Below are 18,453 nucleotides of genomic sequence, written 5' to 3' on the forward strand. Positions count from 1 at the left end.
CCAGAGCCTCCTGGCTACTGAAATAGGTACAGGTCTTCATGCTTCTCTTCCTGCAGGCACTCCCCACTGCTGTGAAAAGATGGGATTTCAATACTATAGCCCTCCCCCTCTACTCATGGCTGCTGTGATGGGTGAACAAGTCTCCCTTCCTTATCCCCATAACTCAGCATCTGGCTCTGCTGCTCAGAGCTTCCTCAAAGTGCAGCAGCCCAACATGAAACTGACAAGATTGTTGATGTTTTCATTAGACTAACAGCAAAGAAACTGGTGACTCTCTCATTAATTTCACTCCATTACTGACTGGCAAAGGAGCAGAAGCCCTAGATCTGTCTGCAGATTAGGGAGAAAACAATGCATCAGCAAATATAATGAACAGAAGTTTCATTTTTAGAAGTTTAAATTATGTAGAAATTTATTGATTAGGTCTCCTTGTATTCTTGGGAAAACACCACACATACTACTGGTGAACAGATACTTTGAGCTATGACTACAATGTATAACATAAGATTATGGTCTCACATTTCAGCTCTAATTGCATTGTCCTGTCTTATTCGTGTTGCTGATGCTTATTCATGTTTCTCATTTCTTTTCATGTTCTGGGGATACTGGGTGGTTGAGTCAGAAGCATTCAGCAGGAAAACATTCTTACACCCTGTCATCCCTCCTTCCAAGCTTGGTTGATGTACTGTAGCCCAACAACTTCAGCTTCTGCTCCCAATTTCCTGCAAGACCTTGGTTGCTGGACATTCTCATCTCTTCAATATAATCTATAAATAGTAGTAACCTTGTGCTCAAACCAAGTAAGAACTGTTGCCATTTTCTTTAAGGTACATCATTTCAACGTACATATATTTATTAAATAGTGAAGACAGAAGAGCATTATAAGCCATAAAATTTCTAGAACCAAAACAACTTTTTTTAGCATACCAAAACCAGATTGTCTGTGTTGCAGGTGTGGTGTTTAAACCTAATCCCTTGCAAATTATCCATTGAGCAGTAATCAAGGCCCCATGTCCAGTGTTGCACATCAGACTTGAATTATGTAGCAGAAACCCAGATTCATGAAGAACCGACCTTCCTAGCACTCTCACTCTTCCTCCTCCATCTCAGTTCAATCTGTTATAATCTGTACAGTATTATTTACTTTTGGTTAATTTTATGTCTTAACACTCCCCCCCTTCCAATTACATGTCTTGGAAGGATAGCGCCGAAGAACACACAGCATTTTTTGGCCAAGAAAATGTCTCTCATATATTACAGAATAATGGCAAAACTAAATCCAGCCAATAAAAGAGTACAAGGTCAAGAGACTTGCGATTTTCAACTCTGGTCCTAAGCTACATTTTGTACCTTGCTAATGCATGAAGAGGCCCTATATTTGACAAAAAGCTATGGAAACAACCATTAATGTAGATATGCTTTTTTTAAAAATATCTCAAGGCCACATATTTTCATTATAATTAGGCTTAGCTGAATTTATTTTGTATTATCTGTTGAAATTAACCAATCAATATAAATTTTAATAGCATGAAATTATGGGGGGGGGCAAGACAATTATTTAATGATGGAAGACATTGAAGTTCAAAAAGTTAAAACTTTATAAATAGTTAAAACACAAACTGTCAATATCAGGTCAAAATATACATAAAATAGATTGCTATAAATCAACAAAGGGAATCACTGGAGTATGGTCCAATGAAATATTTTCTGAAAATTGTAACTAGAGTTATATATGCAGAGACTGTTTATGAGTTGCTGAGTAAATAAATTATTAAATGCAAGACACATCAAAGAAAAAAGGATAAAAGCCAGGATTGACAGATTAGATGAGCCTGCATACTTACAGAGAGAGGAACACATCTCTCAAAAAATTACAGAATGCTTCAATAAATTACAATTCTTATTATCCAAAAATTGCAAACAGCAGGGTTTCACTGATTTTATGAAGAAAATGAAAGACCCTCTTGCACCACTAGTTGCTCAAACTCTTTAGGATGTCAACATCAGTAAAATTACCAGTTTTGAGAATCAGCATAAAGTGTGCTATTTTCATGGTAAGATGTCTTCAAAAATATTAAATAAATAAAACAAGGATATCAAACATTAAGGACATGACCAGAAAAATGCTAGGAATGCACTGCGGCCTACTTTATGTCACATCAACCACTTCGTATATTAAAATCTTCTTTACAGCAAAAGTTGGCACGGGCATACCACTAACTAACTAGGATGCCACAAAAGCTTCTATATATACTGGGGCCCCCTTCACTCAAGTTCACATGGAATTTTAGGATAGCATGAATTGATTTGTCACATTTAGCAAGAGCCTGGAAAGCTTCAGGAGGGGGGTGGTTTTTTCTCTTTATAATGTTAGGCAATTAACTTAGGGCAGGTCTGCACCAGTGCAGCTGCGCCATTCTAGTGCTTTAGTGAAGATGCTATGTCTCCTGTCAGCGCAGTTAATCCATCTGCACGAGATGCGGTATCTATGTCAACAGGAGAAGCTCTACACCGGTGTTAGGTTGGTATAACTACATCACTCAGGGGCATGGATTTATAACTACATTGCTCAGGGGTGTGAAATCGATGTAAGTTTGTAGCTGTAGTGGCTCCAACCTCTGTCAGGTAAAATACATAGCAGTTACATCAACTAACTAAATAGACTTAAGAAGTCATACAGATATTTGGAAGAAAAACTATTATGGAGAACATTACTAACTTGCAAAAATGGACAGACACTGATGCATTGTTTGGTCCTTTTTCATCCTACAGATTTCTCATCTAATGAAAGGTGTCAAATCATAGACTATCACCGTTCAATCAGAGGTTAAAATTATAGTTATAATCATGTCAGATCACCTCAATTAAGGCTTCTATTTTTCCAAGTTAAATTGTTTTCTTGTACATTTTATGCCCAAATTTATTTCCAACTCAAGTTTTATAATCTGTAACCATGAATCTTGAAATAAAGAATATAAGCAACTACAGAAAAGTCAGAAAAGACTCTGATAGTTCCAGTGGCTTCTCTTGCTATTTTCATATATGCCAGACATCTTTATTTTCCTTCTTGAGAAAGCAAAATATTTCATTTCTAATCTGTCCCTCTAAATTTATCTCCTGGTCTCAGCATTAGGAGTGAAAACTTGTGTTCCCATTTTATCCCGAATATTTTTTTTAATTGTTTTTACAGAAGGTACTAATAAATGTATAATAGGAAATAAGCCAAAAAGGTCTTTTCCATGTCTATGAAATCTAGCTAGTATGTCGTTTCCTAGCATAGGAACATTTATCCTTTATCACCACATATCAATGTCTGATGTGCAAGACAATTCAAGATCCATGGGGCCCTATTATTCTCTCAAAAGAAACAAAGTAATTCCCAATGAATTAAAGGTAGTTAGACAAAAAGGAAACAACTGTGCCTCTGTTGATTTGCTCTAAGATTTTCATTACAAATTTTCTGAATTACATCTGTTAAAATTAAACATGCAGCTCCACTCACTGTTTCAGAACTGGAGCATTTTATGCTACTAGCCCCTTCACTGGAGTTATACAATATTCCACCTAATATTTTGCTAACAAATTCATAAGTGTATTTTTAAATCACTTACATTTCAATTTAAAACACTCCCCCTCCAAGTTTTTAAAGGAAATCTTGTCGTTACCAACAACCAATGAAGCATATTAATCTTCAAGTTCTGTATTTCTATATGGAATTAAAGTAATGGAAAGTACTGATACCCTTGGTGGGGATGTATAGAATAGCTACCATAGATATGAAAAATAATCATGTATTGAATTAAGATGAGACAGGTCTCTGGAGACACTAGATATAATAGCTGAAGAAGAAAGATTAGCCACATCATGCTTTACTAACTAATGGCTGCCTGATTATACATAAATTGCATCACCTATGAACCTAGGGTCTTGTCTACACTACCTGCAACTTCAGGTATGTGAATAGCATAGCTGAAGGCAATGTACTTAGATCTACTCACCGCAGCGAAGACACCGTGGTAAATTGACAGCTGATGCTCTCCTGTCAACTCTGCTTGCACTTCTTGTTCTGGTGGAGTCTATGGAGAGCGCTCAGTGGTCAATTTATTGTGTCTAGTATAGATCGACCCCCGCTGGATCAATCGTTGCCTGCCCTTCCAGCAGGTAGTGTAAACAAGCCCTTTGATTCTTAATGGAGGCTCTGGTAATTCTTTCTTCATAATTTCCAACCTCCTCAAAGCATAATGAAAATTCTGTGGACTGAACTGTGCCAATAAGACAAGATTAGAAGTGAGAGTAAAGAGCAATAAAACAGAAAATCTGATTATTGGCCATGACCAGGGTCATGTTTACAACTTGCAAGACAGTGAAATGAAATTCTTCCAAGGTCATGTTAGAGGGAGAGGGAAAGGTGATCTTGGCACATCACAGCAAGGCAGTTGTCATTCTCTACCGAATATTATAAAGCAGGTAGTTTGCTTATATCAGACACTTAGTAACTTCTGTAATTGGAACATTGTTTATAAAACTTTCCCATGGTTCATAAAGCTCTCCAAACATAAGCAGCATGGTATAATTGTCAATTAAGGATAATATAATTGTATACTTATACCGTGTCTTACATCCAACATATATTAAACCACTGAAATGCAACTATCCTTTCAGTTAAGGATAGCAGCCAGCAGGTGGAGAACATCAAGAGTGCATAACAAAGGTAAGATGGTATTTCTGACCAAAGGCACTGGGGATTAAAGTTTTATTAAAAGCATTCATGACATCTGACCATTCATGAAGGGCAGAAAGAAATTGCTTTTTATGCTCTCCACTGAAAGAGCCACAAACAGTAAACTGCATGGGATGTGGAATGAATCTGAAGGGCCAAAAGCCAGGAATGTGTATGTAAGATCTTAACTACAGTTTCTTTTCAGAGTCCACAGCTTGGACTGGGGCATGAAGGTTAGCTAACAAAGAGCAATATATGGCTAAAAGAAAGAGGGGGTAGATAAACAACCTTGCATGTTTCAAGTTGATGAGCGAAGTCAGCATGACTCCAGATGGTGAGCTGTAATTGGGTGTCCTTACTGCGAGTTATAGACACATGAAGCGCTGAGAAGGGCCTCGAAGTTAACTCCCTGGTGCAGGAAGGAGATTGTGGTACAATATCCCTCAGATGCCAGACAGAGTTCAGGGAGAGGCTTAACATGATTGACATGAGTTATAGACACCCTCCCCCTCACAACAGATGTATGCCAATCCTAGACCACAGAAATGTAAGGGTAAAACAACTGTTATTTTAAAATATTAATTACTGCTGCTTTGCTTTTAATCTACAGCAGTGGTTCCCAAACTTGTTCCACCACATGTGCAAGGAAAGCCCCTGGCAGGCCGGGCCGCTTTGTTTACCTGCCGCGTCCGCAGGTTCGGCCGATAGTGGCTCCCAGTGGCCGCGGTTCGCTGCTCCAGACTACTGGGGGCTGCAGAAAGCGGCGTAGTCCCATATCACTTATGTAATACACAATATACTTTAAGATTTAAAATGTGTGTATGTATTCATATTTTAAATCTTTTCAAATGTCTCTACTGAGGGTGGCGTGAAGGAGCAGTTATGCTACTTCATTCATTCATATTTGTACTATATTAAGCAAAAGAGTGCAAGTGTATAAAATCATAGTTGTAGTCAGAAAAGTTTGTACACAAAATGATGCCTTTGAAGTCAGCAGATCTGTTCTATGTCTGCATTCTAAATGACATTCAAGGCCCCATGTATTTTGTGGCTATAGAATATACTCATCCATCCTTTACCACAGAATTATCTTCCAGAATTTAAGCTTTCATTTACAAAATAATGCCTCTAATGCAAAAAGAGCCTTAAAACTATAACTCAAGTGTTAATCAAAACAGTACTGACTTCCTGAGCCTGCAGACAGTCTGAAACAGTAACTCAGAGGGGCATTAACTGTCATTTGACAGATTGTTAGCCCTGAAACGTGAAGTTTAACAACATAAATGTGAGCGTTTAACTATTTCACTACTCATCGTTTAACCTCAAACATACACCTAAGGTGTTTAGCTATACAGTTCTCACACGTGGTCCCACACAGCCCCAGCTGCTTAAGGCGTCAAAGTCTACAGCTTCCCCAGATAACTCCTACTATGCGGCTGGGCACTGCTGGTACAAAGACACGCTGCTGATCACTGAATAGCGTGAAACAAACACCACACCCGAACGGCGACCGACTTGCACACTCCACCCGAAAGGGAAGCTGCTGCGGAGCCTGCCCGGCAGCACCCAGGTCCCTGCAGGAGGAGGCAGGACGGACTTGGCGCCGCCTGCCCGGCGAGCACCAGGCTCTGCCAGCAACAATGCCCGCGTGAGCACGCGCCTGCTGCCGTTAGGGCCCGTTAGCTCGGACGGGCCAGCGCAGCGGGGAGGGAGCCGGAGCCCAGGCCCTCTGGCGCAGCATCGGCTGAGCGGACGGAGCGCTCCTAACCGACAGCGCCGCGGGGAAGCGCAGCCACCGAGCAAGCGGCCTGCAGAGCCCGGATCACCGGGGAAGGCCAGAGCCCGTCACAACGCGCCGGGCCGGGCTCGGTAACTACCGGCCCCACGATGCCCACAGTGCAGTCACCTCCGAGGGCAGAGCCGGCCGCTACCCTGGCGAAACTGCTCGGGGGGGGGGGTCCCCTGTGATTGCGGGGAGGGGGATGTGCGCGGTCCAGGGCGGGGCTGAGCCCGGCTCGCGGCTCCGCGCGCACACGGGGGGGGGGGAGGGAAAAGGAACAATGGTGGCCCCGTCGCGTTCTACCCCGCGCATCAGCACAAGAGAACACGGCCCGACCCGAGAAAAACTCACATGAACCGGGAGAAGCCGGAGCCGAGGTCACCGCCTCCGCCGCGGCGCCCGGATTAGGCGCGAGAGAAAGGACCCCTCAGGGCTGCCCTCAAGAGCGCCTGCCATTGACATGGATTGTGCAACCTTAGCTCCCCTCATGAGCCCTTTACAATAGCTACGTACCCTCCGCAAAGCGCCCGCGTCTGTACCCCGAATTCACACGGGGAGAACCTCGCGTTACAAATAATTACAGCCGCTAGGCATCAGCGGTGTCACCCTCTAGCCCGGCAACAGAAACCAGGGTCCTTTCCTAGCGCCGGCGCTTAGTGCTGAGGTAAGAGACGCGAGGGGGCCGCCCGTTCTGCGGCACCTGTTCGCGCACAGGGGGTGGGCGCTCGCGCTCGGGAGGAGGCGGCGGCGGGGAGTTTCGGAGACGCGCAGCAATGTTTGGAGTAGCAGCAGCGGCGGCGCGAGGGCCCCTGTAGGTGGCTCGTGCCTCCCGCCCAGCAGCTGTAGCAGGTACCCGTCCTTGTGCCCTGTCTTGCCCAGCTCCGCTGCGGACTCGCTGCTCTCCCGGCCACCGGGCTCTGCTGCTCCCCGCGCGCCGTACTCCCGGGGGAGGAGGGTCCTTGCAGCCACTACTACCCTGCTGGGCCCCGCGCGCCCTACTCCCGGGGGTGTCTTTGCAGCCAGACTCACGCGCCCTGTGCACAATATTCTACTGCCCCTTCACCTAAGCTGTCCACCTTCTGGTCCCTTTTTTCCATTTCCCCAATTAAAATGAATAAAATTATGTTCCTTGGTGAAAGAAAAGATGCATAGGATTGTATCTAGCCCATCCTCTTCCTGAGAGCCAGTGCAGGATTCTTCCTTGCAAAATATTGCTGTTTCAGTGCTTTTCAGACTGATGCCTTTAGAGCACTTCTGTATGCCCCCCAAACTGCAAATCGTATGAGTCTTTCAAGAAGGGATTCTTCTTGCTAATTGCTTCAAGGACTGAGAACTCCACCTGCTAGAGGTGAGGGGAAAACCATCTGGTGAGTGTGGAAGCCAGTGCATTAATTTTTGCAAAACTAACAAAAAGAAGTTTCAAGTCATTATCCGTATGAAGATATATTCACTTCATGGTAAGTTTAAACTTGTAGTGAGTTGCTTTCCTGAGTCTGCAGATAGAGAGCTACAGAGACTTTATTGCTCTTGATAGCTTTGCCAAGTAGGTGCAGAGTAAATTTACATGACTTCCTTTCACTTTCTCTTCTGCTTTTCAAAACCCTAGGAAGCATAGTGAAACTGATAAAAGTCAAGTCAGTGTGGTTGCATGGTAATCTGTGAGCAAGGGCTGAGATGGAGTCCCCAAAATGACAGCTGGAGTAGAGAGGAGAGTTTGGGGAGTAACAGAGTAGTGGATTCCTAACTGCTGAAAGGATGAAGGCAGAGAGCTTCTTCCTTCCAGCAGTCTATAATGATGGGGAGAGGCATAAAATTTATCACCCAACAGTTACCTAAACAAAGATAGAGACCCCTGATCAGGGTCTTGGGAAAACAATATTTCCATCGCCCATTTTCTTGGGGTGAGACTACCTTCTCACGATGTGTTGCCTTTGGCTCTTCTGCTGGGCCTACTCTCAAATATCCTATCTGCTGCAGGCTTGTAGGTAATGGATAAGTCTATCAGGTCCTCGCCCAGTCTGAGACTTTCAAGCTTTCCAGCAGCACTTCAAGACTTCTAATTAAAATAAATCTTCATGTCTGGGAAGCTGCTTCATGTCTTTTATTCCCTGAGTATTTGTGGATGATGCCTAAATTGAAGGGGTAGCAAATATAAAGGAGGACAGAACTTTTAAAGTGCAGAGTAACCTGGAGATAGTAAAGCATGCCTTGCTGCAATGAGAATGCCAGTATTGAGCCATGAACCCAGGAGAGAAGAAACAAATATTGTGCATTCAGAGTTGAGGGAAGTGATCAAGCAGCTGCAGTCAACGTATTAAAATTAGCTTATTTTTATGTTGTTTTCTTAATAGTGTCCAAATATTACTTTTCTTTTAACAAAATGCCATAGTTGTAACTAAGGGATTGGAACCATAAGTGTCCACAAGAAGATCTTGATGGTCTGAAATATGAAAATGTTTGATTTAAAAACAAAACAAAACAAAAAACCTCAATCTTCTAGTAGTTTGTTTTAGTTGTAACCTTTATAGAAAAAGGGGCTTTAACTAATTCTATTAAAAGGCTATCTTACTTTCTTCCATGCCTGGATTTTTTTGTTAGAAAGAGTGAGGCTAACACGTACATACAGCAAACATACAACAACTTCCGATTAATCTTTTCCCACTTTCGCGTCCTCCTTCCAATAAGAGAGACTGGGGAGTGATGGTGTCTGCATAGTTTCTTGCTTTCACTGTTTTACAAGTTGAATTGTTCTATAATGAAAATAATAAGCACCCTGGGACGTGAAGGGACAGGAGACATGAACATGTTTAGCTCTTCTATATGATATAAATAAGCCTCTTCCTCAATTCAGTCTGAGCTGAGACCTAGTTTTTGGATTGTTCTCAAGGACTCACCAAATACACAGTCTTTTTTACATAATTTTTTCTTTAATGAACAAACCACATCTGAGATTTGTCAACAATTATTTTTGCAAAATCTAATGCACAAAAATTGCAATTGGGGGAAAAAACAGAATTGGAAGTAAAATCGAGAGGAATTCTTGAAAATTACAGGCAGGTATCTTACTTATTGTAGAGTGAATATAACTGAAATGTGAAATAAACAAAGTACGACTACAGTATTTAAGTGGAGGACTTATAAGGTTTATGTCTGCTAAACTTAATAAATGATACAATAAATCCATTAATGTCATTGTACAATAAGTTTGAGAGATCCAGTATATTTCTGTAAAACTGATTCCACTTATTTTCTTTTTTCTTAAATCTACCTAAATATTAAAATATGTAGGTGGCTACATTTGGTTCCTCAACTAGTTTGGATAGCTGTTTTGTACTTGTAGAAGGATTGCTTCTCATTTCAAAGATCATCTGTATAGCCAAGGGACTTTTGAAAAGAGGAAGTAAGCATATTTAAGCATACTTAAATGCCATCACATTTTCATTCTCAAGAAAAGTCTTCACAGTAGGAAGTTATTGGTCAGAATCTCACACTTAGTTTCAGAAATCTGAATGTAATTTGGTAAAAGCAGTTTAGTGAAGCAGTATTGTTTCCATTAAAGTTTACACTGTGTAATTCCATGTAAGTATAACTAACTAGTTTACAAAGAGGTGGAAAAATGTCAAGGTAGTATTTTAAGTGTTCGTATGATACATTTGACCACCAGAGCCCAATTCACTGCCTTTTATGTCCAAAGAGGTTGTTCTGTATCTCTTGTACTTTTAGTACGTTATTGAAACTGAGTTTTGTCCAGCCTGTTAACTATTTTTGCATATTTTTATTATGAATACCAATTTTAAATGAGTGGTTCCCAAACTGAGGGCTGTGGAGTGCGTGCTCATGGTCATTGATAGCTGATTGATCACATGGTCTGGTTTTCCTTTTTTGCTTCCAGCTGCTACATTTTAATAAAGACAGCTAAAAATGCTTTTTTTCCCCCCTTAATCTTGCTTTTTCTAAATTAGCAGTTGCTGTAGTTGCAGTGGGAATGTTAAGGGTTTGGGAATGGAACAGAGGATGGTTCATGAAACAATTTCTATTAAGATATGGATTTGATTAAAATAATCAACTACATTAGAAACATTAGTTGATTACTCCTATTTTTTTAATTATTAGGCAGGATTGTTTTAGTCTGTTTTAATTCTGGAAAACTGCATGATTTAAATAAGAAACAAAGTACCTATATTTGCAGAATTTAGAAACTTATATTTGTATTTCCTTTTCCTATAATTAGAGGTGGACATTCTAGTTCTAATACCTATTACGTTTGCTGAGGAAGACTTATTCATCCATGGTTTGTGCACTGGGAAGACTTTCCAGCGTAGGGCTTGAGTCTGCAAACATTTATTGCCAGCTGTAATAATCACTAAATGGGACTACCCATGGTAGTGTGTGCTCTACCTGGTAATAAGTATTTGCAGGGTTTGGCATTAAAAGAAAAAGGTACAGTGAGACTCATTAGTAGTGTTCACCTCACATATGAACTTATTAAAAATATTAAGGCTGACCTGAAATGATCAGTTTGGTTCACTGACTGTGGTTAATCCTTCTGTTTCTTTAATAAATCATTTTAGTTGTAAATATGAAACATGTTTTGATAAGCGAAATTTATGTATCCAAAACATTTAAGGTGGTTTTGTTTAATAAATATAAATATTATATGCTGCCTTGTGTGTTTAATTAAATTCCAGTTACCATCCTAATGTGGCTTGACACAAATCATGAGCAAAGAGTTTAACAGAAAATCATGAATGAATTATTACTTATTTAACATACTAAAATGTACAGTTAATAAGCATCTGAAAATATTAAGGTGTAGAGTTGCTTAAAGAGACGTATATTTATAGAGTTGCCTCCTAAGTAGAAAAAAGATGTACCTTTCTTTAGAAAATCACTGAAGTACACCTCTACCCTAATATAATGCTGTCCTCGGGAGCCAAAATATCTTACCGCGTTATAGGTGAAACTGTGTATATTGAAGTTGCTTTGATCCACCAGAGTGCGCATCCCTCTCCTCCTCCTCCCCCCGCCCCCGAATGTTGCTTTACCGCGTTATACCTGAATTCATGTTATATCAGGTTGCATTAATCGGGGTAGAGGTGTACAAATTGAAATGCTGATCAAAATAATTTATTTAAATTGAGACGTTCCACTTGGTGATTTAAATTGCCTTGATTTAAAATCAGTTCACCCTGAATGCCAAGTTAAAATTCCGTATTACTCATTTTATTCTTTACTCTATCTTCCTTTCTGTCCTTCCACTCACCTCTGTAGTCTGTTTCTCACATGCCATGTGCACACACAAGCACATGCTGTCTCTTTCCCACGCACTGGCAACAGGAACAATCATGTCTAATGATGGCCTACGCTTCCAGGCTTCACAGCCCAAAACTGATTGGGCAAATGGGTTAAGCAAAGTCATACATTCAGCTGCATCAGATTCTGATAGTTGGTCCTTCGCTTCAAGACATTAGCATGCCAGCTGAAGAGGCATCATGTGCCACTTTGGGGAGTATGCGTAACCTAACCTGTCATACATATATTTATTGAGGGGTGCGGGGAGAGAAGGGTACTTTTGTTTTTGTTTTATTCTTGGATTGCATAGCTGTTACATATTTTTTCAAAAAAAGTGCTAGTGAAATTTTGACTCTAAATAAATTGAAATGCCATGTAATGCTTGGCCCAGACTAGGGAACTTGCTTCCCCCAAGAGATAAGAATGATGATGGAACTCACCTCTTCCGGAATTAAAAGCAAAAATCATTTTTTTTTAATCAGTGTTTCCAGTAACTTTTTCACATACAAACACCTCACTTCCACTCTTATGCATGAACATAAACAGCAAACAAAACCTACCAACTAATCAAGCTGTTTCTCCTACTTGTCTGGGAAAGAAGTAGGAGGAGAAGAGAAATTATTATTTTCTATTTTTGAATACCTTACTTATGAGATGTTGATCTACTCCAGTAATGAAGGGTTATATGAGGTACTAAAGATACCTCCACAAATGGTGTTGAATTTTGAGAAAGTTAACGTGTGGTCTGCTAGTATGTGATGTGGCTTTAGGAATACATTTTTCTTTCATTCCATTTAAAATCCATCTTTAACCATCAAGATAATGCAGACTCTGTTTTATTTTAAGACTGCTTAGCTTCTTTTGTTGGTTGCTTTATTTAACTTGATATTAACGCAGTCTTCACTATAAATCTAAAGTTCATTTTTATCCCTGAACATTGCTTAACACTGTCTAGCTGCTCCATTACTTTTGTAATGCAACGGGGCTGCATAATTGTGATACTGATGCACAAGTGTATATATTTTTTTGTTTTACTAAGGGTTATGCTTCAGTGGCTTTATTACATTTAATCTATTCTATCTAATATTTTGGCAATATTAATCATTTGTTAATCAGCAAACCCTTTTTGCCATACTTAGAAATTCACCTAAAATCTTTCATTTTCTTTTCAGGAGTGTGCATTGCTTGGAAGGATTAAAGGGGAAAAAATGTTTCCCTTGAAGGATGCTGTGATGGGTGCCTCCACTTTCTTTGCTTCAGCTCTGCCACATGATGTCTGTGGAAGCAATGGTCTTCCTCTGACGCCAAACTCCATCAAAATTTTGGGCCGTTTTCAAATCCTTAAGACAATCACCCATCCCAGACTTTGTCAGTATGTGGACATTTCTAGAGGAAAGCATGGTGAGTAGTTTCTTTCCTAGGGAAATTGCATTTTTATGCAAGAAGGTATTTTACAGTAATGATTTTCTTGATGTGTGAAGGTCGCTGCCGCAGTAAAATTTTTCCTTTGTTGCTTACATTGGAGAAATTGTGTGAATTTTGTTTTCAAGTCAGCAGTGTGCCTCTACCTGGACTCACTGTGTAGCAGTCTTATTGCTTTGTCATTACACATAACAAAAGCAGATGTAAGAGAGGTAATATCTTTCATTGGACCAATGTCTGTTGGTGAAAGAGACAAGTGTCACTCTTAGTACCTTTCCCAGACCTGAAGAAGAGCTCTGTGTATCTCGAAAGATTGTGTCTTTCACCAACAGATGTTGGTCCAGTAAAAAGATATTATTTCACTCACCTTGGCTCTTTAATATTCTGGGGCTGACATGGCTACAGTAATGCTCCATAAAAGCAGATGTAGGTTGTTTGGCTGAAGGTCTCTGTAATCCAGTTATCCGCATAACACGGAGTGATAACTTTTAGGTATTTCCTTTTTTTCCCAACAAGTTCTCATCTCTCTTTTCTTTCTCTGTCTCCCCCCCCCCCATTTTGTTTTCATTGAAATCTGCAGATTTTTCTATTCACTTGCCTTGTGGATTTCTGGAATTTATCAATTTGTCTCAATTTTTTCACATATTTTAATATCTTTAGCCTTTCTTTTAACCTTTAACCTTTGAAAGAAATATGTTCTACAGAAGGAGATCCCAGCAATTCCCTCCCAATCGTCTATTATGTCTTGAATTTTAAAAAGGAGTGTGAATTTTGTAAGGTAAATTGGCTTTAAAGTAGAAACTAGGGCTGTCGAGATTAAAAAAATTAATAGTGATTAATCACGCTGTTAAAAAAAAAATGAGTACCACTTAAATATTTTTGGATTTTATCTACATTTTCAAATATATTGATTTCAATTACAACAGAGAACACAAAGTGTACAGTGCTCACTTTATTTTTGATTAAAAATATTTGCACTGTAAAAAACAAAAGAAATAGTATTTTCAGTTCACCTAATACAAGTACTGTAGTGCAATCTCTTTATCATGAAAGTTGAACTTACAAATGTAGAATTATGTACAAAAAAAACTGTACTGAAAAACAAAACAAAATGTAAAACTTTAGAGCCTACAAGGCCACTCAGTTCTATTTCTTGTTCAGACACAGACAAACAAATTTGGTTATAATTTGTAGGAGATAATTCTTGTTTACAATGTCACCTGAAATTGAGAACAGGCATTCACATGGCACTATTGTAGCCAGTGTCCAAGATATTTATATGCCACCTAAAGATTCATATGTCCCTTCATGCAGTGATGAGCTGCCAAAATATTAACAACCGGTTCCCTCTCCTCACCCCATGAGGGGTCATGTCCCCCCCCCCCGACTCCTGTACTGTACCATCCAACACCCCCATGTTCCTTGACAGCCCCCCCCCATGCCCTATCCACCCCCCTTCCTTGTCCCCTGACTGCCCCTTGCCACCCCATCCAACCCTGACCCGGACGCCGGGGCAGGAGCCGAGCCGTGCCGCCCGCCCGGACCCGGACGCCGAGGCAGGAGCCGAGCCGCGCCGCCCGCCCGCCCCCGGCCGCCGGCCGCCGAGGCAGGAGCCGAGCCGCGCCGCCCGCCCGGACCCGGCGGCCGGACGCCGAGGCAGGAGCCGAGCCGCGCCGCCCGCCCGGACCCGGCGGCCGGACCCGGCGGCAGGAACTGCGCCGCCCGGCCGGACCCGGCGGCAGGAACCGCGCCGCCCGCCCGGACCCGGCGGCAGGAACCGCCCTGCCCGCCCGGACCCAGCAGCAGGAACCGCGCCACCCGCCCGGACCCGGCGGCCGGGCAGGAACCGCGCCGCCCGGCCGAGGTCGCAGCTGGACCCTGGGGGCAGGAGCCGCACCGCCCGACCCCAGAGTCTCGCCAGGACCTCGCCGAGCGGCACGCCGCCTGGAGCCCTCCTCCCGCTGGCACCCCGGCCCCAGCTCACCTGGTGGAAGCACTGCTTCTTCTCAGCCCTCCCAGGCTTCCCGCGTGAACAGCTGATTGGCGGGAAGCTGGGGAGGGGGAGGAGAAGCCAGAGGAGCTTCAGAAGAGGAGGCGGAGTGGGGTGAGCTGGGGCTGGGGGAAGGGTAGAGAGCTGCTAGAGTTTTAGTTAAATTTAAAAGCCCTTTTGGAACTAGTTGTCCCTCCAGGAACAACCGGTACTAAAGGGGGCTTCTAAATTTAACAACCGGTTTGCGCGATCCGGTGCGAACCGGCTGCAGCTCACCACTGCCTTCATGCTTCAACCACCATTCCAAAGGACATGCGTCCATGCTGATAACTGGTTCAGTTTGATAACCATCCAAAGCAGAGCGGATCAATGCATGTTCTCTTTCATCATCTGAGTCAAATGCCACCAGCAGAAAGTTGATTTTCTTTTTTCATGGTTCCGCACGTAAGTGTTGCTCTTTTAAAACTTCCGAAAGTACACATCTTTTCCCTCTCAGATTTTGGATGGCACTTCAGATTCTTAAACCTTGGGTCGAATGCTGTAGCTATTTTTAGAAATATCAAATTGGTACCTTCTTTGCATTTTGTCAAATCTGCTGTGAAAGTTTTCTTAAAAAGAACATGTGCTGGGTCATCATCCAAGACTGCTATAACATGAAATATATGGCAGAATGTTGGTAAAACAGAACAGGAGTTATACAGTTCTCCCCCAAGGAGTTCAGTCACAAATGTAATTAACGCATTTTTTTTAATGAGCATCATCAGCATGGAAGCATGTCCTCTGGAAACGTGGCTGTAGCATGAAGGGGCATACTAATGTTTAGCATGTCTGGCACGTAAATACCTTGCGACAGCGGCTACAAAAGTGCCACGGAACGCCTGTTCTCACTTTCAGGTGACATTGTAAATAAGAAGCAGGCAGCCTTATCTCCCGTAAATGTAAACAAACTTGTTTGTCTTAGCAATGGGCTGAACAAGGAGTAGAACTGAATGGACTTGTAGGCTCTAAAGTTTTACATTGTTTTGTTGAGTGCAGTTATGTAAAAAAAAAAAAATCTACATTTGTAAGTTGCACTTTCACCATAAAGAGCTTGTACTACAGTACTTGTATGAGGTGTATTGAAAAATACTATTTATTTTGTTTGACATTTTTACAGTGCCAATATTTGTAATAAAAAATAACAATATAAAGTGAGCAGTGTCTACTTTGTATACTGTGTTGTAATTGAAATAAATATATTTGAAAATATAGAAAAACATCCAAAACTATTTAAATGGTATTCTATTATTGTTTAACAGTGTAATTAATCATGTGATTAATTTTTGTAATCGTTTGACAGCCCTTTTAAAAACTATTAACTATCAAGGAAGAAACAGTGGATGTATTGTGCTTGTGCTCTGTGATAACTTTGTTATAACTATTTAAGGTAATACTTCCAAATAAACTAACACTTTCCTACTAAAATATGGTGACTAGGCTGACACTAATTTTTATATAATATGCCTGGCAGGGGCAGAGCATTCCTCTCATTAAAAATAGCAAGATCAATGTTTGGTGAATTTTGATATGTTCTTGGAAAGTATTTTTGTTTTTGAAAGTGTGTTTCATATTACAGAAAGCTATCAGAAAGGTATGTTGTAGTGAAAATTAAACATGGAGGCTTCTTTAATACAGGTAGTCTTGACTATTCACAAAAATGTTTCTTTAGTAACAGTTTTAAAGATGACAGTTTCTTGGTGTTTTGAATTTATCTGGTATCAGAATAGCAACTGTGTTAGTCTGTAGCCGCAAAAAGAACAGGAATATTTGTGGCACCTTAGAGACTAACATTTATTTGAGCATAAGCTTTCGTGGCCTACAGCCCACTTCATCAGATGCATAGAATAGAACATATAGTAAGAAGATATATATACATACAGAGAACATGAAAAGGTAGAAGTTGCCATACCAACTCTAAGAGGCTAATTCATTAAGATGAGCTATTATCAGCAGGAGGAAAAAAAACTTTTGTAGTGATAATCAAGATGGCCCATTTCAGATAGTTGACTAAAAGGTGTGAGGCTACTTAACATGGGGAAATAGATTCAATTTGTGTAATGACCCAGCCACTCCCAAATTCAAGCCCAAATTAATGGTATCTAGTTTAATTGTATCAAATTAATACCAAATTAATGGTATCACCCACAACTATTTCACATTTGGGGACAATATATACCTTCAAGTCAGCAGCAGTGCTATGGGTACCCGCATGGCCGCACAGTATGCCAACATTTTTATGGCTGACTTAGAACAATGCTTCCTTAGCTTTCCTCCCCTAACACCACTACTCTACATTGATGACATCTTCATCATCTGGACCCATGGAAAAGAAGCCTTTGAGGAATTCCACCATGATTTCAACAATTTCCATCCCATCATCAACCTCAGCCTAGACCAATCCACACAAGCGGTCTATTTCCTGGACATTACTGTGCTAATAAGCGATGGTCACATTAACACCACCCTATACCAGAAACCTACTGACCGCTATACTTACCCACATGCCTCCAGCTTCCATCCAGAACACACCACACGATCAATTGTCTACAGCCAAGCTCTAAGATACAACCACATTTGCTCCAATCCCTCAGACAGAGACAAACACCTACAAGATCTCTATCAAGCATTCTTAAAACTACAATATCCACCTGCTGAAGTGAAGAAACAGATTGACAGAGCCAGAATAGTACTCAGAAGTCACCTAGTACAGGACTGGCCCAAGAAAGAAAATAACAGAACACCACTGGCCATCACTTTTAGCCCCCAACTAAAACCTCTCCAGCGCATCATCAGAGATCTACAGCCTATGGTTGGATATTAGGAAAAACTTTTTCACTAGGCGGCTGGTGAAGCACTGAAATGGGTTACCTAAGGAGGTGGTGGAATCTCCTTCCTTAGAGGTTTTTAAGGTCAGGCTTGACAAAGCCCTGTCTGGGATGATTTATTTGGGGATTGGTCCTGCTTTGAGCAGGGGGTTGGACTAGATGATCTCCTGAGGTCCCTTCCAACCCTGATATTCTATGGTTCTATGATTCCTCACTCTTGCAGATCTTGGGAGACAGACCAGTCCTCGCTTACAGACAGACCCCCAACCTGAAGCAAATACATTTTGAAGGATGTATAATGCGGCTATATTCAGTGTATGCCAAGATATTCACAGTTTTCTAAAATAAGTAGGCATTCTCTTTGTCACTAGCTGATGAAATGTTG

The 18,453-nt window shown here is 41.3% G+C and overlaps 2 protein-coding genes across 7 annotated transcripts in view; one reads left to right on the top strand and one right to left on the bottom strand.

Annotated features, from left to right (window-relative positions):
• Positions 1–7,142, bottom strand: part of AIMP1 (aminoacyl tRNA synthetase complex interacting multifunctional protein 1) — a 66,117-nt gene extending 58,975 nt beyond the window's left edge. The window contains exon 1 of one of the 3 annotated variants that reach the window (XM_039539386.1): positions 7,014–7,142. Coding sequence is in view for 1 of the 3 variants with exons in the window: in XM_039539385.1 (XP_039395319.1) it covers positions 6,852–6,853 (2 nt within the window). In the remaining 2 variants the exon portion in view is untranslated. Of the gene's footprint in view, positions 1–6,626; positions 6,651–6,851; positions 6,945–7,013 lie in introns of those variants that run through there. The other 2 variants (XM_039539385.1, XM_039539387.1) reach the window with 2 other exon arrangements.
• TBCK (TBC1 domain containing kinase) overlaps positions 7,034–18,453 on the top strand; it is a 172,628-nt gene continuing 161,208 nt past the window's right edge. For 3 of the 4 annotated variants that reach the window (XM_039539379.1, XM_039539381.1, XM_039539382.1), the window contains exons 1-2: positions 7,198–7,349; positions 12,965–13,193. In XM_039539379.1, the coding sequence (XP_039395313.1) occupies positions 13,001–13,193 (193 nt within the window). In that variant the 5' untranslated portion in view covers positions 7,198–7,349; positions 12,965–13,000. Of the gene's footprint in view, positions 7,165–7,197; positions 7,350–12,964; positions 13,194–18,453 lie in introns of those variants that run through there. The other variant, XM_039539380.1, reaches the window with a different exon arrangement.

This window comes from Mauremys reevesii, linkage group 5, assembly GCF_016161935.1.
Source record: "Mauremys reevesii isolate NIE-2019 linkage group 5, ASM1616193v1, whole genome shotgun sequence".
NCBI lineage: Eukaryota > Metazoa > Chordata > Testudines > Geoemydidae > Mauremys > Mauremys reevesii.